Raw genomic sequence first — 26106 nt, 5'->3', positions numbered from 1 at the left:
GCTTGTAGGACTAGTAGTAAGTGATCAAGTCAGTCAGTCGCAGCCAAAGATCCATGCCTGGGCTGCGTCGCGGAGGGCAGGAAAGGAATGGCGGCGGACGCGGGTGACGATCAAGCTGAACGGGTTTAATTAGATCAAGCTTCGTAATCCTCGGCTTGCTCACAACTTTTCCCTTGTTGGTCTGAATGGGACATCAGATGTACATAGCGTGGTGGTGGATCAGACCCGTCTCCGTTGAAGCCGCTAATAAGGCACACCAACCAGTTCAATGGTTCACCATTGGCACAGGGGTAAGGCTGGTGTAATGTGAGGTAGGGGAGGGGGATTACCCGCTGAGATGCCCCCTAGAATCGGGCCAAGTGGCCTGACCAGCCGCTATTCTATTCATGCAAGCTTACCTTACTGCACTTTGAGGACTTTGGTCAAAGTACATACCTACCTGTCATCGTACCCGAGAGGAAAGGCTGCAAACAAGTTCAACGTTGGCAAGGTACATCAAGGGCAACTGTTGCTGTTGGATGTCAGCATTACGTACATCTGCTCTTCAGGTCCCGTGATGTTCAAGTTTTCCATTTTTATTTCCAAAAATACCCAAAGGCGAACACTGACGGCTTGGACGGGAAACAAAAAAAAATGGGGGTTGGCGGCATTTCGTATGCTCATAACTCATAATTACTAGGTAGCCCCAGTGAGCAGTAACATGCTGTTGGCTGGATTCTTTTAGAGGATCCAATCAGTCAATCTCAACCAGCCAACGCACTGATCCCTCAGATGTCTAGATGACAAAGAAATGATTCACAGCAGATGAAAGCCGAGATTATCAAAATATTATCTGCTACTACGTACTGCCTAAACTTAGGCAGACTGGCGAGGATTTTCTATCTAGGTATTGTACAGACCAGAGTAATTTGCCCATGCTCTGACTCAATCTGGCTTTTTTCTCAACTTTTGTCCTGTAATGCAGCAGTGCTCTCTAATCCATGACACTGCTATGCAATTGACTGTTCAATCAAATAAAACACACCGCTTCCTATCTTTACCCCTTTCTGTACCTTGTGTGATCGGGTTATCCTGACCCTCATGACGGTGCCCCATGAAGGGAAAAACGCTGTCCCCGGTTTCCGACCAAGGCCCCTGCGGCACCATCTTACTGCCTCTACCGCCGCGTACTGGCTGCCCTGTTGAGCTCGCTCTGGATGCGCAATTTGAACCCGTTGGTCAATGCCCTCATATCAGGGTACTGATTCTTGAGCATTTCGTAGGCGTTGGGTAGGATCTTGACTGGCCACCAGAAAATCTTTGATTGTTTGTTGGTCTTGAAGGCCAAGAAGAAGTAGCCCGGGTGCTTGGGGTCAATACACAATGTGTATACAGCAGCCTTGGGATTCGCATCGGTATAGGCTGTGAGCCATTTCTCTGTAATACACATTAGTTGTTATGGAACAAGTACATGCACAAAGGCAGAAAGTGTTACTTACCAATCTCAGATAAACTTCCCTTGCGGAACTTGTCATGCCCAGTAAGCTGGTCGACCTTGCGGGCCATTGCCTTGATGTGCTCCACGATCAACTCGTCAAGATCCGAGTAGCTGTACTTGCCCTCCACGCGCAGAATCTTGCCGACAGCGAACTCGCTCTCTTTTTGAAGTTCAACAACATCAACATGCTTGAACACGCCGTCTGCGACCTTCCATGTTATGGTCAAGTGGTCATTTCCTTTTGAGGACGGTCTGATCACCAAATCACCCACAGCTTGGGAACCAAGATACTGCTCCGCCTCGGTAGAGTTGAAAGGTTTGAACATCGGATGCTTGATGACTCGCTGTACGCGACCAGTCACCTTGTCTTTCTCACGTAGTTCCTCCCGATCGTCGTCCTCCAGCCTGAAGTCCCACGTGTCGGGATCGTGATCGGCATGCCTTCTATATGGCTTCTTTGTAGCATCCTCGCGCACCGACACCTTTGCAAGGAAGTCTTTTCTGTTTAGGTCGAGGATCTTGGCTTGCACGGTCTGACCCGGCCGCAATATTTCCTTGATAGAAATGTTGGTCCGGTGGCTGACCTCGTGGGCATCTACCCGTCCTTCAATGCCACAATCAAGCTTCACAATGGCGAAATCATCCTTGACAACACGAACATTGATAGGTAGAACCATGCCTTCGGTCAATGAGTCCTTGGTTTCACCGGTAAACATTGTGAAAATGCGGTCGCTCTCAAGTGGGCCAAGGTGTCGCCTAAGTTCTTCGTATGGAGCTTGCAGTTCAGCACGGATCGTCTCCAGTGTAGCTCGCTTTCGCTGTGCGTATTTCGACTCTAGCTGCTCGGCATACTCTTCGAGAATCAACTCGTTGACCTTGTCCTGCTCATCCTCTTTGAAGAGCTTGCGCACGATAGCACCTTGACCATTTTCAGCAGTCTCGGCCTGGACATCCTCCTCGTCGAGCTCTAGAGCATCAGCCGCCATCTTTCGGCCGAGTTCGTAGTCTTCGGGGTGAACACGAGTGTTGTCCAGAGGCTCGGATGCTGGATTCGACGGGTCGTATTCCAAAAAGAGGAAACTGGCGCAGTTCATCCATACAAGCGGACCAACCACGGGGAGTTTGTTGTTATCAGGGTCTCCGACCAGTTCGTCTCTGGAATTAACAGCACCGCCATTGAGATTGATTGCCTTGATCACCGCAGTGGCCTTTCGAGGGCCTAGACCAGAAACATACGGGAGCAAATTGGCAACATAAGAATCTCCGACCGCCTCGTTGATATCCACACCACATAGGTTGACCATATCGACCATTGATGTCTCGAGGGATCTGAGCAGCTTGTCCTGCGGCAGAAGATTCTGGCAGGGATGGAAGGAGACAGATGTGATATCCTTGCCGAGTGTTGCATACTCCTTCATGGGGTTCTGGAGATACCGAGCCAGCGCAACACAGTAACGAGTGACTGCGGGTAGACCTGGATGCTCTGCAATTGCTCGTGGACTATCTTTGTAGAGTCTTGCCACTTCATCGTTGACGACGAACACGTCCAGCAGCTCACTGCGATAGTCGCCTGTGTCAGGGTCTTCGAAGTCGGGGCCCATGAGACGCTTTTCGCCAACGAGACCTTCAATGTCTCGCACAAGCTTATGCGTATCGGCACAGAAACCGCTGACGGCAATCACATCCGGCTTTCGACGTTCAACGACTTCCGTAAAAGCCTCGCGCTGGGCGTCGTCGCGGGCAAGGTTCCCAAACCGGCCCTGCTCGATGACTCGACCATCTTCCTCAACCCAGGCCCAGAAAGTAGGATCTCTTCCGACATCGCCCATGCCGTTTGACAATGCAAGGACTCGAGGTGTTGTACCCAATACCATTCCTTTCGGCTTGTAGGGGGCTTGATCAAGTCTCTTTGAATACTCTTCGCGGCAGATCTTAAGTAGCTCTTCTTGGCAGAACGTTCGCAGGGACTCCTTAACGCCCTTGGCAATAACCCGTTCCAACTTGTAGAAGGCAGAGTCTAGCACTCTTCGTCGTTCCTCGTTCCACGCATCAGCAGCAGAGCTGTAGTTGTCCGACTTGAATTCGGCGTCCAGCTGCTGTCTGAACTTGCGCTCATTCTGGAGTCGTAGCTTGATCTCAACCAGCCCCTCCTCTTCTGCCTTCATCATCTTCAAGAAGAGTTCCGGCCGACGTAGGAGATCAGGAATTGTCTGGTTGACGAGATATTTGATCTCATAAAATGGATGGGATTCATCAATCCTTCGTAGTCCTTTGTCCGTTCGACGACAGCTGATTTCACCATAGTTATAGAAGTGTGCTCTGAAGTACTTTCGCATCCTGGGGTTTGCAAAGAGTTCTTCTGTGTACATCAGTCGAGCCTGGGAAATGACGGCTTCGGCGCTCGGCGCATCAGCGTCCGTCAACGAGTCAGCCAGGTCCTCGGGTGCCTTCTCATCATCATCCACAAGCGACCTCTTGCCATCGTCGCGTTGAAGGTTTTGTGCAAGACGATCAGCGGAGATACCATAGGCTTTGACGAAGTTGTAGACCTTGCTTCTTCTCGTGCGCTCCCAAGCTGAGGACTTCGTTCCAGGGCGTTTCGTCTCCTTGGTGTTTCCCTCCATGGCGGCAATGTCTTTGAGCTGGGCAGAATACTGAAAGTTAACGTAGTCCTGCAGGTCTTGCAGTTCCTCCATGAGCTGAGCTGTGGGAATTAGTTCTTCAAGAATGTCGTCTTGGATGCCAGCCTTTTCTCTCAAATTTTCAAAGTTCTTCTCCAAAGCATTGCGTCTCTCGATGAAGGCTCGGAACTTGATATCCAGCTCTAAGACTCTCCACAGGTCATCTTGGGTAAGAAGCTTCTCAGCACTGACGATACTCTCAGGAGCGTCCGGATCATGCTTGTGATCAGGATTCTCTCGCTTTTCGGCATGAATCAGATAATCCTTGCGGTGCTGAAAGACATATGGCACCTCGAGCATCTCGACAACAAAATACTCAAGTACTTTGCCGATGGCCCTCTGGAATGGCTCCTCGAGCCGTTTAGGAAGCTGTTTTTTCGGCCACATAAGGTTTGTGATCCACTTTGCCTCTTCCTTGAACTGTTCGCTTGTGATCTGAAGCGATTTGAAAGGCTTCCTGTCGAGCTGAAAGCGTTCAGGCTCGTCTGTGTTACGGATGACGTTGTCCTCATCCGTCAGAAGCTTCTCCTGCAATTGCGACGGCTCGAATACGTCCTTGAGCTCCAGATTCTGATCTTGGAAGCGGCGGTCTTCCTCTTCCTCCTCCAGTTGAAGTGCCCAGTCGTACTCCTCGCCATTACCGAAGATTTCCTCCATGTCATCGAGAACTTCCTGATCAAGCCCAGTAGTGTCCAGAACTGTCCCAGCAAGGCCACGATCTCGGGGGCGGGCAACTTCAGCATCTTCGATCTGGCGAAAACGCTCATCCTCATCAACAGGATCGTCATCCTCAATGAAGTCGTCCATCTCGTCTTCCATGCGACCAGGGCGGGTAGGCCGGGCATATGCTCGATCATCCGCTTCCTCATCCTCATCAGAGAACATGTCATCAAGGCCGCGGCGCTCGTTTCTTCTATCGTCCGAGTCGCGATGACCGATTCGAAGTCGCTTCATTTTCTTCTGGAATTGTCAATTGTCAGTCTTGGCAGTGGTGCGATTAATAGAGTGGAATCGGCTCCTACCTTTTCTGGCTGCGCAGGCTCGCCCAACGTCTCTCCGATTAAGTCGAGATCTTCCTCGTCAAGCTGTGCTTCTTCTTCCCGTTCCTGTCGGCGCTTCCGCTTCCTGCGCTTGCGCTCCTCGGCCGAGTCCTGTATGTCGTCTTCTTCCTCGTCCTCGTCGACGATGAAGCCCTCTCGAACCTGGTGCGGTGGTTAGCAATTGGTATCCGAATTCCCCAGTATGCGATGTACCTTTGCGGCTTCTTCCTCATCATCGTCATCATCCTCTTCCTCGCTCGAGTCATCGACATCACCGTTTTGATTGCGGCGGTTCTTTCGGTCTCGAGTCTCGCCAGTTTCCTCATCGTAGGACTCCTCGTCGGAGCTGCCTTCATCGGCCTCGCCCATGACGAGGTCTCTCATAGTGCTAGACATTTTCGCAACGTCAAAAGGCTATGTTTGGAAAGAGTGTCTTAGATCGCTGTCGATACTGCCTTCACTGCTTGGATCGCGTGTCCAGCTAGCAAAGGCGGTTTAAACCTTGAAGAGCTGGAGCAGGTGTCAAAACAGAGCCAGATGCAAGGAGTAAAAAGGAACAATATTGACACAGATGGTGTGCGAGCTCGTTGGAATTGTGGCGATGGCAACGGCGCGCTGAACGGGAGGCTCGTTGGTTGCGACGGAGCTGGGGGAAAAAATGTATCGCGTCGTTCTGAGCAGCCTTGTGAGGTCAAATGTCAGGCAGATCGATGAACTGGGCCGCTGGTGCAGGGTAGGCAGGGGATGCAGTTGGCTGGTCAAAGCGTAGAAAGCTGTACCCATTCAGCAGGCGCCTGGAGGGCAGTCGGGGAACTTGAATGCGGATGATGATTATCGATAACGATAACGATAAAGCCAGCGCCACTGCATACCCGAGTAGCGGGATACATTAGTGTACCTTGCCTACTGGTGGACTGGAGGCAGACTTGTAGAGATGAATTCAGTCTCTTCAAGTTGTGAGGAATCATATTGCTAAATCATACGCTTGCCTAATTCCCATGCTCTCATGTACCATATGGATCAAGTAGTCTTCAGGCCAGCACAAATACCACCCCCAAGCCTTCTTTTTCTCTCACGCACTTCCAAGTTTGTAGTGAGCCTGCTATAGAAGCGGGCGAATTCCTGGAGCGCTTCTCAAGCTGACAACATTCCTGCTCGTCAGATACAATGACGAACAGAATTATTGAGTCTCATGACGCATCGCCGGCAATGACCTGAAGTCATAATTGCTTGAACGTTCATTCTATCTATGTAGCTCGTACGTAGTAGGTATAATGCAATGCGGACTCGCCCCAAGCAACAAGCATCCAAATGAAGTACATTCACCCTTCCTGGACACTGATCATCACTTTTGTTTTATGCGGAGTGGTTATTGAAAGCATTTGAAAGGAGGACGGAACCAAATGCGATAGGGCACTGAATGGATGATAACGTAATTATTTTTTCCACTGAATCTAGCTCACCTGTCGACATCGGGAATCACTGATCAATACATTTGTTCGTATAAGTGGAACTTGGTATGACATTGGATCATGAACAGGTCCGACCATTCAATCATTCTTTATGTTTCTAACCTCTGTTGACGTTTTTCGCAGATAGCTCTTTGGCACAAGACATGTTTGGTAACTAGATAAAGAGATGGATCGTATATCTTTGAATATGTTGATGCCCAAAGCCATGCAGGTATTTTTAAAAAAAAAAAAAAAAAGTTGGCCAGGGGCCGTATGGATGTACAAGCCAATCATGCCTCAAATGCCCTCATATTGAGACAAAGACTGGACAGGCAAGAAGCCAACCTGAAGAACTCAACCAATCCATTCGATCCCCCATATATGAAACCCTGCCTAGCACGACTGAAATTTCGGCACGATCTTTTGGCCCCTGATGGAATGTGACATGGTTATCATACTCCATCGACCTGAAATCAACACGTTAAGCGCCCTGGGATAAATAGCCTTCTTGGTATCTCTCGCGGCATGAGCTTTGTCATCAACTATGATCCAGTGGTTGAGCGGCATGTATGACAAGGAGGAAACAATAGGGGACATTCAAGGATTGACGACAGCCAAGAGCATGATACCACCTACATTAGGTACCTAGGTACGATATAGGTAGATAACATGAATGATGACTAGGTAAAGACATGCCTCCTAACTGAAGGACCAGGTATTCCGTACGTTACTTCATTATTAGCCTGGCATCAGAAATGTTTACTAAGGAGGATGCGCTCTCCGTGACTTGGTCTCCATTTATTACCATACATCCGCGACAAACACTAGAATGGTAACACGACTAAAATGAATATGTCTGCTTCCGTATAGTACACAGTAATGGACTGAAGAATAATGTTTAGCATACCCACAACAAATATTCCTATCTTTCTTTTCAATGGCATTGACCCCTTGTCTTTCTTTGGGCTGTTCTCCTTTCTCCGCCCTTTGTTGCTAGTCTCCTTTCTGGTCATGGCCTGACCCGTCATGTCGCGGCTGATGGACGCTTCGACCAGCGAAGTTTCACATCTCCAGGTGTGTCGTCACAAAGATTACGGGGGCGCATCTTGTCGCATCCAAGATCCCCATGAATCGATACAGCTACGCAGTACATATATGTATGTATACCTTATTAGAGCGACGCCAAAATTGTGTGGTATCTTGTGCAATTTATTAGTTGATGGCCAATTGCCGCTATTGCAGGTACTATTGCCAATAACCATATGGTGTCTATCTGCAACTTTATATAGCAATGGCCACACAAAAAAAAAAAAAAAATAGTAGTAGAAAGACAGTGACGATCCAAAAACTTTTTTGTACACTACAACCGGAATAGACTTGTGGTTCCCCGAAGATCCACTGGAGGGGACGGGGACATTGACAGCTGCACACTCCGTTCATCTTGCTGACCTTGATACCAATCCTAATTAATTCGACACCGACTGTGTGCTTGCAACGCTTAAGTCAAAAGACTTGACTCACTCAATACAAGAGGCATTCAAAGTCTCTGTGTGTTTTGAGCTGTATATTGAACGCCCACAGCCAGCCGACTAACGGTGTGACAAGCCTCGGCAGGCCCTTTTTTTTTTTTTTTTTTTTTGGGCAGAGTCTCGGCAGAGGTCTTGACTACGTATTTGAGCATTCACTAGCAGACAATTTGGTTTGCCAGGTTTGGAGGTTACCTACAATTTATAGAACGGGGTCCAGGACTCGAGGTATCCGTTGCAAGTACCTACGCTACTAGTATTCCAGAATCCATCCATGGATGGTTCGAACGCACTTGAAAACAAATCACCTCCGACCTAGTCAGCGGACCGACGAAGACTGAGACCTGCCTAAGCTTAGGTTAGTTGGCTGTAGCGAATCCAGGCCCGATTCTTTTCTTCGACAGGGACTGGCATCTCCACCAGACGCTCCCACCCCACGCAGGGACCCACGACCTACAATTACCTAGGAACGGACCATGGTAGCGCTCGCTACTAGGTGTGAATGAAGTGGCGCGCTGATGACTGGAACTGAGCTGGGCCGAACTGGACTGGACTGACACTGAATAATATCCATCTACCGACCAACCGCCAACAGATTTTCTACTTTCTCTTTTGGTTGAAACCAACTTTCTGGCCAGACTCCGACCTGTGTCGCCGTTGTATATAACATTCATCACAAGCCCGGAGATTGTTGCTTTCTTTGTTGTGGCTGCCCATCAATAAGACTGCGATTTGCAGGAGAGAGAAAAAGGCCCTTTGCCTATCTCGATCTGCATCCTTGAATCTGCAGCTACTACTACCTAAAACCCAACGACTCCAGCCAACGAGGGGCAGCATCTCGCCCGCGTCGTATTGAACCGCCCCGGGGCCGCGCCCAACCCACACAGTCGCTGTTCGCTCAGACTGCAAAAGCTACTCCTTATCAATCGTAGCAGCATCCAAAGGGGATTTTGTCCTGTCCTGGCTTTGATTTTGGCTTGCACTTTTTGCCCTTCGAAAAGAGCTCCGTCTCGATCCAACAAACGTCGCTCCCTTTCCCCTCCTCCATCGGATCGACGCCGCCCACCATGGCCGACTTTGCCCCGCGCTCGATGAAGCGCAAGAACGTCAAGGGTCTTGCGCTCACGCCCGCCGCACCCAAAGCGCCGCCCACCGCCAGCACCAACGCGCAAGCGGGCCTTGGCTGGGGAACCGGAGGATCCAAGCACGAAGACGGTAGCGAAGCCCAGCTGGAGATTGGCATCGAGTTTAACTTGAGCCTCAAGCAAGAGGACCTAGAGATCATCAAGGAGCTAGGATCCGGCAATGGAGGCACCGTCAGCAAAATCAAGCATCTCCCAACGGGGACGACCATGGCCCGAAAGGTATGATACAAATACCATGCCCATACCGGGAGTTCCAGTATCTGGCATGAGCTAGTCACTGACGTTTGAGCAGGTCATCCATGTTGAAGCAAAGAAGGAGATGCGGAGAAGAATCGTGCGTGAACTTCAGATCATGCACGGATGTCACTCTGACTACATTGTGACATTTTACGGCGCATTCCTCAACCCGCACAACGATGTGATCATGTGTATGGAGTATATGGACGTCGGGTAAGCCTAGAGGAGATGCCGCGACAAAGATTCAAACTCAGCTGACTTGACGATAACAGTTCTCTTGACCGCATCTCCCGAGTCTTTGGTCCCATTCGAGTCGATGTGCTGGGCAAGATTGCCGAGGCCACGCTGGGCGGATTGACATATCTCTACGAGAAGCACCACATTATGCATCGTGACATCAAGCCCTCCAATATTCTGGTCAACTCGCGCGGACACATTAAGCTTTGCGATTTTGGCGTGTCTGGAGAACTCATCAACTCGGTCGCGGATACGTTCGTGGGCACCTCCACCTACATGGCCCCTGAGCGTATCCAGGGAGAAAAGTATACTGTAAAGTCCGACGTGTGGAGTTTCGGCCTGAGCGTCATGGAGTTGGCTATTGGCAAATTCCCCTTTGCTGCAAGCGAACAACTGTCGGACGGTGACGGTGCGCCGGCAGGTATTCTGGACCTTCTGCAGCAGATTGTGCATGAGCCTGCGCCCACGTTGCCCAAGAGCGACGCTTTCCCTTCGATTCTGGAAGATATGATTCAGCGGTGTCTTTACAAGAATCCAGATGAACGACCGACACCCCAGGAGCTTTTCGTAAGAAACCTCTTTCATTCAAAGTACAATCGACCAAGCTGACCATTCATAGGACCGGGATCCCTTTGTTCAGGCTGCCAAGCGCACACCTGTCGACCTAAGAGCCTGGGCTGTCGGCCTCATGGAGAGGGATAACCGCAAGTCGCATCTAGCACCGCAACTCTCCCCAGCTACGCAGGAATTGTTGAGGTCTGGTGAAACGCCCACACATGACAGCGAAGCAAATCCAGCTTACACCCCAACTTCGGGCGAGATCCCCATTGCGGGTATGAGCGGCATGACCATTTCTTCGCCTCGGGATCAAGCACATAACCGCTCTCCCACGAGGAGCAATGGAGGATATAGCCGCCAAGCATCGTCGCATGCACACCCTGGCTTGGGACAGAGATCAGCAACCTCTGGAACGATTCCCAAAAGCGTCACTCCCGATTTATCACACCCAGCAAGTGCGAGCGCAAATCAGTCTACGTTCGCGCTGCCGGGCCGGCCCGCACCCCCTGGTGGGCCTCTACCTCCGCCTCCGCCAAGAAAAGAAACCCCCGACGAAATGCGAAGGGAGAGCAGGCGGCAGGCCACATTCGGGCCCAATGGATACTACCAATGATATCAGACATCACCCGATCGACTTGTGTGACCACGGCCTCTAGGTTGGCCTGCTTTGACGACATCCGCACGCACACTGCACCTTGAAGAAAAAGAAAGAAAGATCATCCATAGTCTACACCACTCCAAAAAGAGCGGCGTTCAAAGAAAACAATTGTAGTACCGAAATCCCAAGCCGTGCCACGAGATCTCATCCACGAACGTGTTGATCAAATTGGGCTCGAGAGAAAATGGTGGAACATTTTCAGATCAAAGATGAGAAGAAGAGGATCATAGTGGGCATTGATCAGGACTGCAAGGAAATATAGTATAAGGGCTCCACAGCCTATATAATGGACGAAGATGGCTACTATTTCTTTGCAAAGGGGGTGACTGAAAATTCTATGTTACTAGATCAAGAACGCTGAAGACAATTGTGAGTTCAGAAGCAAGCGAAGAAGCCATGTGCCTCGTCCATCAAAGTCCATGTCCACCTCATTTGATTATGTAAAGGAGTTGGAATCAAGCAGTTACGAAGCCTCGCGCCCGACAAAACCTTCTTCCAGAATGCCCACCAGATCATCCAACCTCTGAATAACCAGATCAGTGTGACTATGCTCGGCCAGGTGCTCATTTGCGGGGTTGACGAGAAGAACAGTAGCGGCACCCGCTCTCCGACCGGCCGTCATATCATCGATACTATCGCCGACCATGATCAAACCGCTTGCATCGCCAATTTCCCTGTCGTTGTTGCCCTCGTCGGGTCCGCGGTTCTCACCCAGGGCGCCGGCTTTTACGCCCGCGCTCTCATCGCTCTCCTCGACCAGACCCTTGAGCTCCTCGGCCCGCGCCGCGTTGACCTCGGACAGGCGCCGGCTCAGGCCCCACGAGCGGGCAATGAAGAGGATCCCCGCCGGGTCCGGCTTGGGCGGTCGAAAGTCGCGCGTGATGATGGGCTGAAAGGGGGACTCGGGCAGGAACTTGGTCAGGAGGTGCGTCACCGGCCCGTCAAAATTGCGCGTGCAAATGCCCTTTGGGATGGAGCGCGAGTCCAGGTAGGCCATGAGGGATTGGAGGCCTGGCTGAGCCACTTGTCTATTTTTCTCCAGGTGAGCCCTCCTTCGAGATCTGGTTATTAGGGCAAGAAGGACGAGTGATTGCTTACTCGGACATGTTCCGGCGTTCAATGGCCCGAATCTGTTCCATGGCCTCTTCCTGTTTCGATTCAGGAGACAGTGAGTATATGTGGTCAAGAATGTCAATAGACTTTGGAATCCCTAAAACATCTCGCATCTCCACAAACATGTGATTCTGAGGTTCACTGTGACTGTATGTTAGCTACTGCAGTCTTCATGAAAGGCCCGGCAAGAGGAGAAAAGAAAAGAAAGAAAAGAAGAAATATAGAAGAGACAGTATGGTGAAAGTGTCAAGGCAAACTCGGATACCTCTTTCCTTCTTAGCAGACGTATGCGTTGAGTTCCATGATTCCTGCATCATCAATCACGAAAAGCAATACTATATATAGGTTGCGTGACCAATCGGACAAGTTCACTGGTCCTTGAAGGACAGCAGTATAATGACTCAACTCAAGATGAGAGTCCATTGGAACCAAAATCCTTTATGCTTCCGAGGTAGAAAGATGTCCATGAACTTTCGTAGGAAGAGTAGGAAACAAGCTCAATAAGTAACAGAGGAATTAGACATACCACAAGGTTCCATCAACGTCAAAGACTACTCCTCTCAACTTCGGCAAATCGTTGGAGTGGCTGATGCCTTCTCTCAGCGGCGCGAAACGCTTCGGGCCTGCTTTCGCCATTGTCGATAGTAATCTTCGCATAAGGGTAGAGAGTTGTTGAGGACTGCTGAATCGAAGATGTCAAAAATTAGTATGTTCTGATCAAAGCAAGAAAATATCAAAGCAAGAGTATGCTCACAATATTTGCGGGTGAATGAACCTCACCCAGATTCTTTCCTCCAAATATAGCTCCAAACGTTAATGGTCCCTCGACTATTTCATGTATGATGATACATGTGAGTGAGTGGGGTCCGTGCGTCATCAGCCAAAGCATTTGATTTGTAGCGTATCGTTACTGTTCATTTAGGTAATTTAGCGGCTGGCTGCTACCCAGAGTTAGGCAAGCTGCAAGCCACTGACTGGGATCGCAGCTCGCCCGCGTGTCTTTGGACAAGCTGTCATTAGATCCAGTAGCTGGGTTCCGGAACAATATCAAGGCCACATTCGAATACGCAGACGACACCGTATTTAGGGCACGAGACAGGAATTCCGCATCACTGACTGCCGTTACACTCTCGTTCAATACGCAATTACAATTACTGATCGGCCCATTACTTCTCCTGTGCTAAGAAAATCACAAGAACCGGCGCAATGGCGGACGATGACAAGGCAAAGGCTGAGAAGCTGGCCGCGGCCAAGAAGAGAGTGAGCTACATTTCCTACAGACGAATCATCCAGTAGAGACTCTTGTCTAATGTCAGAATGCATAGGTCGAAGAAATGAAGAAGAAGCAAAAGAAGAAGGCCGGCGCCAAAAAGGACAAGGAAGAAACCAAGCCAGAAGCTGGCGCCAGCACGCCCAAGGACGACAGCGAACCCGCCCCAGCACCAGCCAGCGAGGAAGCCGCCGAAGAGTCTGCCGAGAAGACGGCCGCCGGGGATGAAGCCGTGGAAGATCCTACCTCCCCCGCCCAGACGGCCTCGCAGCAGTCTAAGCTGCGCTCAGCTTCCTTCCGCGCCGGATCCATTTCGGGCGGCCCATTCTCACCAGGCGCAGAGGGCGAGACTGCCGCCGATATTTATCGCAAGCAGGTTGCGCGTATTGAAGATTTGGAGAAGGAGAACAAGCGACTAGCCAAGGAAGCAGCTGATTCTGAGAAGAGATGGCAGAAGGCCGAGGAGGAGCTGACAGAGCTCAAAGAATCTGACACCAAGACAGGCGGTAGCGATAGCGCCGAGGTAACAAAGTTGGTATGTTGTCTGTCGTGCAATATCGTCCGCACATTGGGTTTTTCAGCAGCTAACACACTACGTAATTGCAGCAAGCTGAGCTCGCAGCTCTCGAACGCCAGAACGCCCAGCTCCAGTCCGCGGCGGCAAAGAGTCGCGGCCATGGCCCGTCGCCATCTGTCTCGGCATCCTCTCCACCTTCTGCTGAGCTTCAAGCTCAACTAGCCTCCAAATCAGCCACTATCGAGACGATGGAGATTGAGCTCTCCAGGCTCCGTGCCCAGGCCGAGCGCCGCGCCAGCGAGGGCGGTACCGAGAAGGAACAGATTACGGCGCTAGAGGAGAAGCTCGCGCGCGCCGAGCAGGCTGCTTCGACATCTTCTCGCGAGCTCCAGGACCTAAAGCGTAACCTCGAGCGGACAAGCGAAAAGGCAATCAAGGAGAGCAGCAGCCGCACCAGCGCCGAGACCAAGGTCAGAAGTCTCGAACAGGAAAACGAGACTCTCCAGGCGGAAAAGGAGGAGCTTCAGAAGAAGCACGACGCACTCGAGAAGAAGGTCACAGCGCTGGGCAACCTGCACAAGGAGAATGACTCGAGAACACAGACACTACGCAAGGAGAAGGAGGCCGCGGAGAAGGAAGTGCTTCAACTCAAGGAAAAGGTCGAGACCCTCGAGGCGGACAATGCGCGCTTGCGCAAGAAGGATGCTGCAGAGGGCGGCGGCGATGACGACGGTGTTGATGAGCTCGAAGATGAAGGACGGCAGAGGCTGGAGAAGAAGATTCGTGACCTGGAGTCTGAGATTTATGATCTTCGCCGCGGTATTTGGCACCAGCGCCGCAAGGACCTCGAGCCCGGTGCCGAAGACGTCACCTCCCCAGGAGGTGACTTTACCAATATTGACCTTTCCGGCCCGCAATCACCTGATGCTGGCCGCAAACACTCGCAGCAAAAAGGCTTGGGCGATTTCTTCACTTCGGGCCTGAACGCCCTCACCGGTACGACGCCCGGGGGACCAGCCGATGAGGACGGATTCCTCGATGACGACGACATGGAGTTTGACGAGGAGGCGTTCCGGCGGGCCCAAGAGGAGGACGCCAAGAGGAGGATCGAGCGGATCAAGGAGATCAAGCGCGGTCTCAAGAACTGGGAGGGCTGGCGACTGGATCTCGCCGACTCGAGGCGCGGTGGGGGATACGGTGTTGGCGAGGTCTTTGAAATTTAAAACGAATACCAGTATTGCCATGTTGGTATCGATATGCAACACAACTTGTATGAATATGCACTCAATAGAAACGCTCTTGAGATGAGCAAAGTCGCCTTTACACTTTTGACTTCTCCAGGAGAAAACACGTTTATGGAATTTGGGTTCAGAAGAACAATAGCAACAACAGGTTCGCAAGTTGCTACAAGATTATGACGTGTGCTCCAAGCTGCGTTGATCATACTACCAGTCGCGTTCCCACTTCTCCCAGTTCAAGACCTCATATTCCAGGCATATCAAACAAGACAATGACGAACAAGACAAGATCGATTATGGCAAATGTGCATGTATATACCCCGGGAAGAGCAATCGCTGTCTACAATCAAGTATGTATACATATCTGTGAACCCTGAATGCACCTTCGGCCATAAATCTTTCGCCGAAGAAACAACTGCACAAGAAAACAAGTTTCTGAAAAGTATTGTGTATACGGAAGAAGGAGAAGGGGAAGAAGAAAAAGTAAAGCAGATCAACCGGCTAATGCATTTTTTTTGCGGTGGCCCTCGCCCGAGCTTGCATGTCTTGAATTGATCTTCCCGTCCCAAATGCAACCTGCCCCTGAACGCCTGGATGCAATGCTTGGCAAAATTCGACCTGTGTGTTCGAGATGATGGTCAAGTTGTGCTCAATCCTGAAAACTAAGTTTCTAGGTCCGATAAGCTACAGAAGTGACTGCGGGTGAGAGCGGCTTGACTTGATTGAGGTTTTAGTTGCTATACAAAGGTTAGAATCATTTCTTCTGTTTCATTCTGGATTCGCATATGTAGACTTACTAGATCTCCTTGGGAGCCAACATGTCTGGTTGGAACAACCAGTGATTGCCTTCTTCCTCAGTCTCAAGCCAGTCGTATGGAAATTGGACAACATGTCCTTGGATCATGTTGCAGAGTTCTTCAGCCATTTCTCGGCTGACGACTTCGTATGGGAAGACTGGAGCCCGCCGGCTACCTTTAGTAGTGTTTCGGCGCCTACGGCGTACCGACTCCTGCTGCCCGTTGCTGTTGGGGGCGGTGTAGATGGTGGAACTGCCACCTTGAGAGGAGGTGGGCTTCTCGACAGAAGAGAATGTGGTGCGGCGATCGTGGCTCTTTTGGGGTTGCAAGGTGCTTTGTGCAGTAGCCTGCGGCTCCAGATTCTCCTCACCTTGAGGCTCAAATGCTGGGAATGGCGAGACAGGGGAAGGGGCATCGGGAGCTTGTCCGTTGGTTTTCTCATCCTCTGTATTCAATCTGAGCTTGAGCCTCTCGGAAGACTTATCGTGGTTGGCCAGAGAATTTGCCGTCTTCTCATTGAGTTCAGCATCACCGTTTGAAACCTTGATTTCCGGATTCGTGTCAGGCATGACTTTCTCTGCCATCTTTTCTGCCACGTGAAGAGTCTCATCTGTGGACACTTGTGCCGGGATGCCTGTAGCACCCGCGCCACCGCCGGATTGACTGACTTGTGACTTGGCGTCATGCTCCTCTTCACTCTTCTTCTGTCCAGTCATCATTTCGCTGAAGCGCTCTTGATAGGCTTCAAACTCTCCATACTCCTTCCATGAAAGAGCCTCGCTGTCTGGCATACATCGGAAGACACGACGATAGAGCTTTGTGTTATTTTCCGCAGTTCTACACCAAACGTCATCCCAAAATGATGGATTCAAAGGGTCGCGCATGATGTCCTTGTCAAATATAGCCGGCTGTATGTCTGCAGCCAGGGGATTTGTCTGCTCGTAGGTCGGGTTACCATCAGCATCGTGATGGAGTGGCGGGCCTCCGATATCAGTATCGTCAGTCAAAGGTAATGTTGGAAGTTGAGTGAGGCGAGTCAGTCCAAGTTCGGCAGTCGTCCGGCGTATCATTTCTGGAGCCGGAGGCAGTCTTTCAGTGCTCCGTTTGTTGCCAGGCTCTGGCATGTCTCTGCTTGACACCCCAGAACTTGCACGTTTGGCTCGGTTAATGAGAGATTGCCGTTGAACGCTCAAAGCTCTAGACCGTCGTTTGGGCGATCTGTCCTTGGTCGACTCAGCAGATGATGTCAGCTCCTGATCGGGTACCCTGCCATCATCATTGATGCTGTTCATGTCGGTTCCCGACCTGATGCCAGATACCGACACGTTTGGATCCTCGTCATCTGATTCCTGGTATATCTGGTTCATTTCAGCCTCATATTCGGCATCAGTGCCAATGGATTCGGCTCGTTCCTCCTCAGTGATCTTGTCCACGTCAAGACCAAGATGCTCTCGCATCAAGCGCATTCGCAATGTGTGGGCAAAGGCCCCCACACGATATGGAACACCGGCCATTGTGATCCACTCGTCCTTGGTGTCACGAATGATGGCAGCAACCTCGGAATCTCGGTTGCCCAGCATGGAACGTTCATTGATGTTGGCGGAACCAATGAGAACGACACGGTCGTCTACAATGATGGTCTTGGCGTGGATATACAGTTGCTCGGTTACTATGTGGCCGTTCTGCATGACTCCCCACTTTCTCAGACTGAAGAAGGTAATATAGTCGTCCGGGTCAATACCACGGGCTTTCAGACGACCGAAAATCGAGTGTGGGCCTCTGCAGATACTTCGGTACTGGAACTGCATGATCAAGCGAACACTGCTGCCGCTGTCTTGTCTGACCGTGTTCTGGAAGCCCGGCATGAGCGGAATCATGATGCAACATCGCCAGTCCTCCTCGTTTTCGTGGGCTCTGATGATGCGTTCTACGAGAGCATCACCAATGCCATTGACGACTCTTGTGCCCAAAGTCTCGCAGCTTGTGATGAAGAACTGATTTTCCATATACACAAAATGATCCGACTGCTTGATGAGACTAATGTAGGCCGTGAGGATACTATGTTCGGTCACATCGCGTGGAAGACCGAGAGACCAATCGCCGGCAGACCTCAAGATTTGGACTTCGCAAGTTCCTGTAAGCCCCAAATGCTCGAGGTCTTCGTGTTTCGCATCTGGGGGAGGTAGAAGGAAGGGCATTGGTCGGGTGGGGTTCCTTTCTCTTCTCAAGTAGTTCCAGCGTTGAACGAAATGACGTGTCAAGTCTCGTGCGGGTTGTCCAACAACCTGCATTGCGACATCGTGCCAGGGCATCCGAGGAATTTTGCTACGGTCGTACATTTCTTCGTAGGGCTGATTAAGCCTGAAGAAGTCCAGAACGCGAGGATTTGAGTAGTCTTTGCCCGGCCACAGCTGACAGTGATCGGAGTCTTTTGGCGCCTCTCCGTCTTGTTCGTAGCCGGTTGGACGATCATCTGTAAGGGTGTGTTGGGGAGTATCCCATCGACCGAAGCAGAGATCGATACCACCAAGAAATGCTATATCGTGATCGACAATACATATCTTCTCGTGATGGGCGTAGAAGAATTGGTTCTTCTTGAACTGATTTGGTGATCTCTGAACCAGAATGTTGGGGTGGAGACTGTGGAGGGCATGTTTTGTGTGCTCGGAATCGATGGGAATAGCCTGCTCGACATTCCGATACACAATTACAAAAACTTTGACGCCTTCCTGGGCCTTTCTTCGGAGGAGTCGATCTAGACGCCATTTTTCGCTAATGACGGCAGGTCTCCGCATGTAAAGCTCTGGGCTCAGCCACCAATCATGAATGTAGATGACATCTTGAGCCATGCTGATGGCTCGAGATACCATCCACATGTAGTCTCGTCCATCAACTAACCACTGGGCAAAAACATTGTTTCTCACCGGAGCAAAACTCTCAAAGCGGTGCGGCTCAGCCCACTGGGTTTGTTTCAACATTTTATGAACCGAGGTTTCAAACTGCTGCATGATCTTTTCCTTACGAGAATAGAGCTTGATCTTTCTCTCTGACGTGTAGATCTTGAGGGTATGATGTTTGCCCGACTGGACAATCTCGTCTGGACCAAGTTCATCCCTTGCAACCTCCTTTCCTTTGCGCTTGCGCTTGCTGGCATCGGAATCGCCAATGGCCTTCGCGCCAAACTGCTTAAGCTTATTGGTCTTGTTGACGATGCGGAAACTAGGATCCACGAGGTAGACATCGTAGACTTCCATGGTGGACGGCGACTCGGCCACAACAATGTAGCTTTCTCGGACTAGGAACCACTTGCGCGAATGCCGGGCAGCAATCTTGGATGGGGTAAGTGCGCGTCTAAAGTCGACGCCCTTGGATGACTGTATATGCAGGAAACATTCCTTTCCATGATACGAGCCATCTGCAGCAAGCCGTACACCAAGTGCGGACAGCTCCAGGAATCGGCACAGGCGGTTTGCATCAGCGCGAAACATGAGCCAGTGTATCATTTCTTGCAGATACTTTTCCAACTTTGATCGCTGCTTCCGAATATATCTTTCCTGCTTTGCGAGCGCTTTTTGAGGATTGAGGCTGGAGCCTTCAACCGTGTCCATGAGGCCGGAAGACTGTCTCCTAATGCCGAGCAAGTTCATACGAGATCGCTTCCTCCTTGCCGTCCCCGGCCTGTCCAATTCACTCGCAGTGCCGTCTGCAGCAGTCATCTCCCCAGCGGTGGCCTCGGCGATCTCATCGATGCGATTAGCATCGATGTTGTTCTCTGTGGCCTTGTCTTCATCGTCCGACTCCAGGAAATTCAATCCTCTAATATTTCTGAGGTAGGGGAATGCCGATCGAGGGAAATGCGGTTGCTTTGGTTTATGCTTCAGTGTTGCCGTGGTCTGCAGTGGGTTTTTGTCACCAAGTGACAGTCTGTAGCGGGTATGGAGATCGGCAATTTCGTAGATGGATCGCTCAATGGTCCAGCTCATCTGGCTAGGACCGCTGCCGTATTCCAATTTGAAGGTGAAAAGAGAATGGCGTTCATTATTCCCTTTTTCGTTTTCGCCCTTATCCGGCTGACTGTCGATGATCTTGATCTTGAGCTGCTCGAGGAGTACAGGGATACGCTTATAACCGTGCTCGTCCCTTTGCAACATGCTGGCAAGGATCACAACTGCCGGCGTGACAGCTCGCAGCTCAGCCATGAGCTCGGCCGACTTATTGAAATCGAACGCATCGGCAGGTTTTCTACCTCCACCTAGTGCCTTCAACGTTCTTGTGATCTGCTTCCATGTCTGTACACCGAAGGTGGTAGCCCTGTCTGAAGCGAAGCGTGGTCGCCTGGGGGTAGCGAGGCCATCACCATCTGATACTCCACCACCACCGAGTATATCAGAAATCCTCCGCCGGTGACCAGGCATCCGCGGTTCCAAGTGGTCAACGTCCATATCGGGATCATGACGGGACCTAGCCAGCCATGAGCTGCCGCGGCGCAGACGGTCCAAGTGGTCACGGCCCTCGCCCTCAGACAAGCCTCCTCGTTGTTCAGTGGGGTCCGGCATGGTAGAGCGGCGCATCATGGTCCGGAAACGGCCTTCTGCTGGTGAGTCTAGGTCCTCGTTATCAATCCTGGGGGTCCCTTGAGAGCGCAAGTCCAGTGTCTTCAGCCGATGCTTCATTCGTTTCCGCCTTGACGGCTTGGTCTGGTTTCTTGAAATTTCATCTTCCTCGCTATCGTCCACATCAGCATCGCTTCCCTCTTCAGCAGTCGTTGTAGGTATGCGGTGGGACCGAGAAATGGTTGGTGATGTACTGGCCGAGGGCAGAGGGGTTTCGGACGAGCCAGTTGGCTTGGGTGTTTGTGATGGGCCAGCAACAGCCAATGACTTGAGGCGAGAAACGAATCTCTCACCCCGAGAGCGACCAGAGACATCGCCATCCCACGAGTCTTGACGCGTAGGTTCTGTTGAGATCGGAGGGGGTGGGTCTAGGACGGTATCTGCTCGTGCAAACTGCACAATGCGCCGACCAGGAGAGATGGGTTCTGGCGGTGTGATGGGCTCGCCATTTCCGCTTCTCGGTGAAAGATCCTTTCTCGGCGCTGCTGAGCTTCCAGCAATAGGAAATCCATTGGCGGTAGGAGAAACCGGCGAGGGATCGATGTGAGGCAATCCTCCATTCAAATAGTCCGGTGCTTCTGGTTGGGAGTTTGGCGAGGGCTCTGGAGCAGCGCCATTGGCACTCAGGTAGTCGTTTGAGCCAGAAGCCAGAGGTGTAGAAGGGCCACTCGTCGTGCGTGGGACCGGCGGTCGTTCCTGTTGGGACGGGATAGGAGTTGTGAGGTTGGGAGGAGTTTGTGATGACGGCGACAGCGACTCGCCCCTATCTTGCCACCCCATGATGTATGAACAGTTGCGATGTGCCTAGCCTGCTTGGCAACTTGGTGTTTCCTTGTTTTGCGCAATGCGCAGCAAGTGTTGAGAGAAGCGTCTGTCTAGTCGTCTCGTGGGGGCTGTAGCATTTTAAAGTAGCAGTTGGTCTCGGATAGTATCTGTGGTGGAAACTGCATAGATTGTTGACATCCAGCGACAGCAGCAGCAAAAGCAAGGCACACAAATTATCGACGCAGTGATTCAGATAATTGCGCACTTTTGCTGTTGTGCAGGTAGGACACGCGGTGTCAGTTGCAGATATGAATCGGTCGTGGGCGTGGTTGCGAAGGTTCGTGCCCAGACTTGGAATTTGGAGCTTGTTGGCGTACCTAACCTAGGTGCTCCTTTCAGCAATCGAAGTAAGTCTTACGTAGGCACACTGGAACACCAACCAGTTGGGATTGGATGGACGAATGGCCTAGCAAACAGATTGGCATGCACAAAGCAAGCGTAGTGCAACCTTTAACATCAGAGCAGGCTCCTATAACGTGAATGCCAGTACACCGTTACCAATTGTTGCACACATGAACTGACAGATGCTACCCTAGGCCGTCATGACATGCATACATACGAGCAGCAGATAATGATTGAAGCAGCCCCTTTACCTTACACAAATTCCAGGTACATTAAAGCCAAATGCACGGTTACCGTCGCGTCGTTAGCGCTACGTGCAATGAAATCAGCGCCTCAAGGCCCACTGAAGCGCAGTGGCTAATATCAATCCAAGGAAACATTTTCAGGTACCGGATTCCCCCAAGCCCCCTTCCTAAACTCTCCCCTCCCTAAAAAGATATAGAAACAGACAAGGCTGAACAGGGACGGCTGACACTCTGGACCAAAAACATAACTCAATAAGCGATTTCCAAAAACAGTAATCCGGAAATGCATATCTATTCCTCCCAAGCCTGATAATCGAGTCTTCAATCGAACTGCAACGAGTTTATGGCGAACGGGAACCGATTCATCAGCTATGAATAATGTCGACACCCGGCGTGCTGGCTTAGATGAGTCCAGTTTGGGTTTGTATCTTGATGGCGTTCACAAAGACGTTAGGAAGTAACTATGCAGTCCTTTTATTCTTGATACCTATAGCAATCTGGGTGGGCGGGAAAAGTAATTCAAGCCAGCCTCCCAAAGCCAACGGAATCAAGTCCGTACTTTTTTTTTTTTTTTTCTTGGTCTTCCCTTAGCTTGTAGAATGACACATTTGGCACGCGGCCGCCAGAAGCCCGCCAGACAACTCGTACGATCGGCAGAAGCACCATCAGCCTTGCTCACTAATAGTACACAAACCTTGGGGGCTTCTAGTTCTCCTTCTAGTTCGTCTCTTGGACTCTAAACTCCCACCGTTTCTGTTTCACATCCTTCTAGCTTCTCCGGCAATTACTCTAGAGGACAGCTAGTCAGGTGTCAGAGCTCGGTAGCTATCAAGATGGACACGGAAAGTCCTTGTTGCGTACGTCAAGGGAAGCAGTCAAAGACAGAATGCTGTTCTCTGAGACGGACGGCTCGCCTTGTCATGAAAACAACATCAACAAGCCAAGCATTCTCCTCCCGCGTGGAAAGGATCATATCATCTCATTCAACCAAGCCGTCGGATACGCAAGATCAGCTGTCACTTGACGATAGAAAACTATCCGGTGGAGCTGCGACACTCGGATCCTGCAGCTGGCCTCAGTTGGACTAGCTGGGCGTGGTCGCTACCTGCAAATCAACATGGGAGAATATTCGGAACAATGATATTTGATCATCATTGGTTGATATCCGCACCGACAAGATTGTTGTCTATACTAATACCCAGCTATATATGCCTCATCCCGGCCCTGATGCCTCTCCACTTTGCGCCTCTCCAGCTTCCCATTAAATCACAGCTCAGCCGCATAGTACCAAATGACACGATGGTACTTCCACAATCAATTCGCTACCCCAGTGGGAGGGAGTGATTGCGTGCATGCAAACGCACATGGTTAAGACAATTTGGGCCTAGATCTACAGATCTGATCTCACCCCTGTCTGCGCTAGACCTCAACTTCAGCTTTGATTGAGATTGACTCTTGGGCCACGGACCAGGTGAACCAGACAAACGGATCCTCTTCGAGGTCAACACCCTTGTCTCGGCAGGCGAGGCAGGTATTGCGTACAATGCCAGTGGAGAGAGAGCTCCGTAAAGCGAGCGAGCGACTCCTCTTTGCTCCCCTGCCTGCTTGCCGATCGCGAGACCCAGCAACCGTCAGCCGTTTTCCCAGCGATCGGCTTCTTCGCGCCTCGGGATTCTGTACGAAACCAGTCAGTGCCATCCATTACACGTGGGTGATCTCCTTGGAACCAGCCAACTATCAAGGCTGGCAACAAGGAAGGGTTTGCCATTGCCCACCGAATGCTGTTATGTGTGACGGCAATGCCAATCGTGATCCGCTAGCCGGTGCTCGTGCAACGGGACCAGTCAGAGAACGGTGCTTCCTTCCGGGTCTAAGCCATAGTGCTTAGAAGTTAGCTGAAGCCCTACGTTTTGGAGTAGGCGCCGGCCCTTGTCCCAAAGCGTCACTTGGGAATTCCGCTAGATTCCCCAGCTGTGTCGATGCATTAGGCTGTAGTAGCATTGGCATGCGTCGACGGCCGTTCCGCCATGGGCTCAGATAACATCGAGGGGTGTGGCCGGCTCCCTCGTATCAGACAAACATACTGGTGGGCCGCACCAGGGACTAGGTTGCTTTGCCCATATCAACGTCAACGTCGTTGCGTCCTGGAGAATCTCTCCATAATTCGGCTGGCCCGTCTTTAAAAGAACTGTCATCTCCGGCACTTGGCGCCGCCGGCGGACGACCGTCGTTTGTCAACTATCATTGCATGCATTTGCAAACAAAAACTTTTCGCAGCATGTAAATTCTAGTCTGTTCACTACAACACTCGTTCGACCTCCCACCAACTTACTCCAGACGCATAACGAGCTGCTCACACAGGCATCCCTGGCGCCACTCTTTGAAAAAGTCGGCTTGATAATTGGAAAACAACGTAACGGACAGAGATGCCCCCAATGGACCACGACGAAAGAGTTGAAGCATTCGATCCGACGGCCGGGCCTTCTCGAGACACATCTTTTGCCATGCAAAGAGCGATGCCTTCCTCGAGGTCGCGCAATCAAGCCTTTCCAAACGTCTACTCAACTAGGAGTCGAGGGGAGACAGATACCAGTGTTGCCAGTACATCGTCGAGCAAGGCCTCATTTACCGATAGCACGTGGTCTTTAACCAGCATGAACCCACCAGAGTCCAGTACTGAGGCCGAATCATGTTATGACGACGGCCCAAAGGAACTATGGTTCGAGACACGAAATCCATATGCGCCCGTAACTGTTGTCATGTTACATCTCCTCTTCTCTTCTCATCTCGAGTGGATGCACGTCGCACCAAAGTTGACCGAGTACCACCTACTCATTCCCGACTTGCCTCATCACTCCAGGTCAAGACATATCAAGCCATTTTCGTTCGCACTGGCGGCCGATCTTGTGGTTGATATGATCAAGAAGCACGCACACGGAGGTCGCGCACACCTTGTCGGAATCTCGACTGGTGGTTATGTGGCTCTAGAGATTGCGCGCCGGCATCCGGAAGTCGTTCTCAGTATTATGACATCCGGGTCACCACCGTTGCGCGACGTTCGATTAAAGGCAGCACAATCTCCGCGCCTTGTTCATTACGGGCTCCTGGCCGCGCTACACTCGCCAAATAGCGTCTTCTTTAAGCTTTCTGGATGGGCGCCGGAATTTCAGGACAGTAGATTACTGAAGGAGGTTAAACGTAACACAACCTCACGGCTTTCTCAATACGGCAACAGAGAATCGGCGGAATTTCAAAAAGAGGCCTTCGAGGAAGCTGCCAGCAAGGGCATTCGCGTTGCCATGCTCGCTGGCGGCAAACAAGACGACGTCGAGGCCATAAGAGAAGCGGGGAGGCTTTTTACAGGAGACTTGAATTTTGGTGACGGTCTACGGTCGCGCAGCTACATCGTTCGCGAGGCAATTCATGCATGGAATTTGCAAATGCCGTATCTCTTCGCCAAAGGCATCCAAGCTTGGGTAGAAGACTGGCCGTTACCACCCGAGTTTGAGATCATGGATTAATGCCGGGGACTTTGATATGGACACAATAAAAATTAATGAAGGGCACAATTGGCACGGATGGGTAACTACGGTGCATGATATTTGGTTATGCGATTATGACCAAATGCTAGCGATACGCTATCAATACTATCTTTTGGTGGTTGGGTCTTTGGCGCAAGGTTAGGAGTAGCAAGATACCACACTGGCATTTTTTTTCCCCTTTGTTAAGTCGTCGTTTCTTGGATCATAGCAGCATGATCCATCAATATACCTCCAATCTAATGCTGATTAACGTCTTGCCACGAAGTGGCCAATGATTGATCCTACTTATACGCACAGTGTTGCATTTTCTCCATGTTACTACAACTGAGGACGCTCCACTATATATTACCAATGTTCTGGGCTCGTCCAGCTGACGTCCCTTTGACCATGTTATGGGTCTGGCTTCTAGAATGTATATATCATATAGTACATAGCTAGACGATCAGATGGACCAAATTCATGCTTTCAGTAATCTATAGGCCTTGCTTCCGGGGTATCTTGACACCTCATCTCATAATAGAAGAATCAACGGGCAATATTGACTCACTATTATGAGATTATATATTCCCATCCGAGCCATCCTCCATCCACAAT

General features: G+C 50.9%; 7 protein-coding genes across 7 annotated transcripts; 3 read left to right on the top strand and 4 right to left on the bottom strand.

The window, feature by feature from the left end:
- Positions 1-1156: 1156 nt before the first annotated feature.
- Positions 1157-5594, bottom strand: PFICI_06335 (Transcription elongation factor SPT6; the record flags this gene model as incomplete). The annotated part of the gene is made up of 4 exons (XM_007834916.1): positions 1157-1416; positions 1479-5118; positions 5181-5360; positions 5412-5594. The coding sequence occupies 4 exons, from the start codon at positions 5592-5594 to the stop codon at positions 1157-1159; spliced, it is 4263 nt and encodes a 1420-aa protein (XP_007833107.1).
- A 3648-nt stretch (positions 5595-9242) lies between these two features.
- PFICI_06334 (uncharacterized protein) lies at positions 9243-10965 on the top strand (the record flags this gene model as incomplete). The annotated part of the gene is made up of 4 exons (XM_007834915.1): positions 9243-9539; positions 9613-9770; positions 9830-10361; positions 10414-10965. The coding sequence occupies 4 exons, from the start codon at positions 9243-9245 to the stop codon at positions 10963-10965; spliced, it is 1539 nt and encodes a 512-aa protein (XP_007833106.1).
- A 508-nt stretch (positions 10966-11473) lies between these two features.
- Positions 11474-12007, bottom strand: PFICI_06333 (uncharacterized protein; the record flags this gene model as incomplete). Its single annotated transcript, XM_007834914.1, has 1 exon — positions 11474-12007. One exon carries the CDS (start codon positions 12005-12007, stop codon positions 11474-11476), a length of 534 nt encoding a protein of 177 aa, XP_007833105.1.
- Positions 12008-12104: 97 nt separating this feature from the next.
- PFICI_06332 (uncharacterized protein) lies at positions 12105-12759 on the bottom strand (the record flags this gene model as incomplete). Its single annotated transcript, XM_007834913.1, has 2 exons — positions 12105-12264; positions 12650-12759. The coding sequence occupies 2 exons, from the start codon at positions 12757-12759 to the stop codon at positions 12105-12107; spliced, it is 270 nt and encodes an 89-aa protein (XP_007833104.1).
- Positions 12760-13329: 570 nt separating this feature from the next.
- On the top strand, positions 13330-15133 carry PFICI_06331 (uncharacterized protein; the record flags this gene model as incomplete). Its single annotated transcript, XM_007834912.1, has 3 exons — positions 13330-13383; positions 13449-13928; positions 14000-15133. The coding sequence occupies 3 exons, from the start codon at positions 13330-13332 to the stop codon at positions 15131-15133; spliced, it is 1668 nt and encodes a 555-aa protein (XP_007833103.1).
- Positions 15134-15944: 811 nt separating this feature from the next.
- On the bottom strand, positions 15945-21338 carry PFICI_06330 (uncharacterized protein; the record flags this gene model as incomplete). The annotated part of the gene is made up of 1 exon (XM_007834911.1): positions 15945-21338. The coding sequence occupies one exon, from the start codon at positions 21336-21338 to the stop codon at positions 15945-15947; it is 5394 nt and encodes a 1797-aa protein (XP_007833102.1).
- A 3058-nt stretch (positions 21339-24396) lies between these two features.
- On the top strand, positions 24397-25491 carry PFICI_06329 (uncharacterized protein; the record flags this gene model as incomplete). The annotated part of the gene is made up of 1 exon (XM_007834910.1): positions 24397-25491. One exon carries the CDS (start codon positions 24397-24399, stop codon positions 25489-25491), a length of 1095 nt encoding a protein of 364 aa, XP_007833101.1.
- Positions 25492-26106: the final 615 nt, after the last annotated feature.

The sequence above is a fragment of the Pestalotiopsis fici genome, assembly GCF_000516985.1.
Source record: "Pestalotiopsis fici W106-1 unplaced genomic scaffold PFICI_Scf_4, whole genome shotgun sequence".
In the NCBI taxonomy this organism is placed as follows: Eukaryota; Fungi; Ascomycota; class Sordariomycetes; order Amphisphaeriales; family Sporocadaceae; genus Pestalotiopsis; species Pestalotiopsis fici.
The sequence above is the reverse complement of the archived record's forward strand: the minus strand, read 5'-3'. Positions and strand labels throughout refer to the sequence as shown.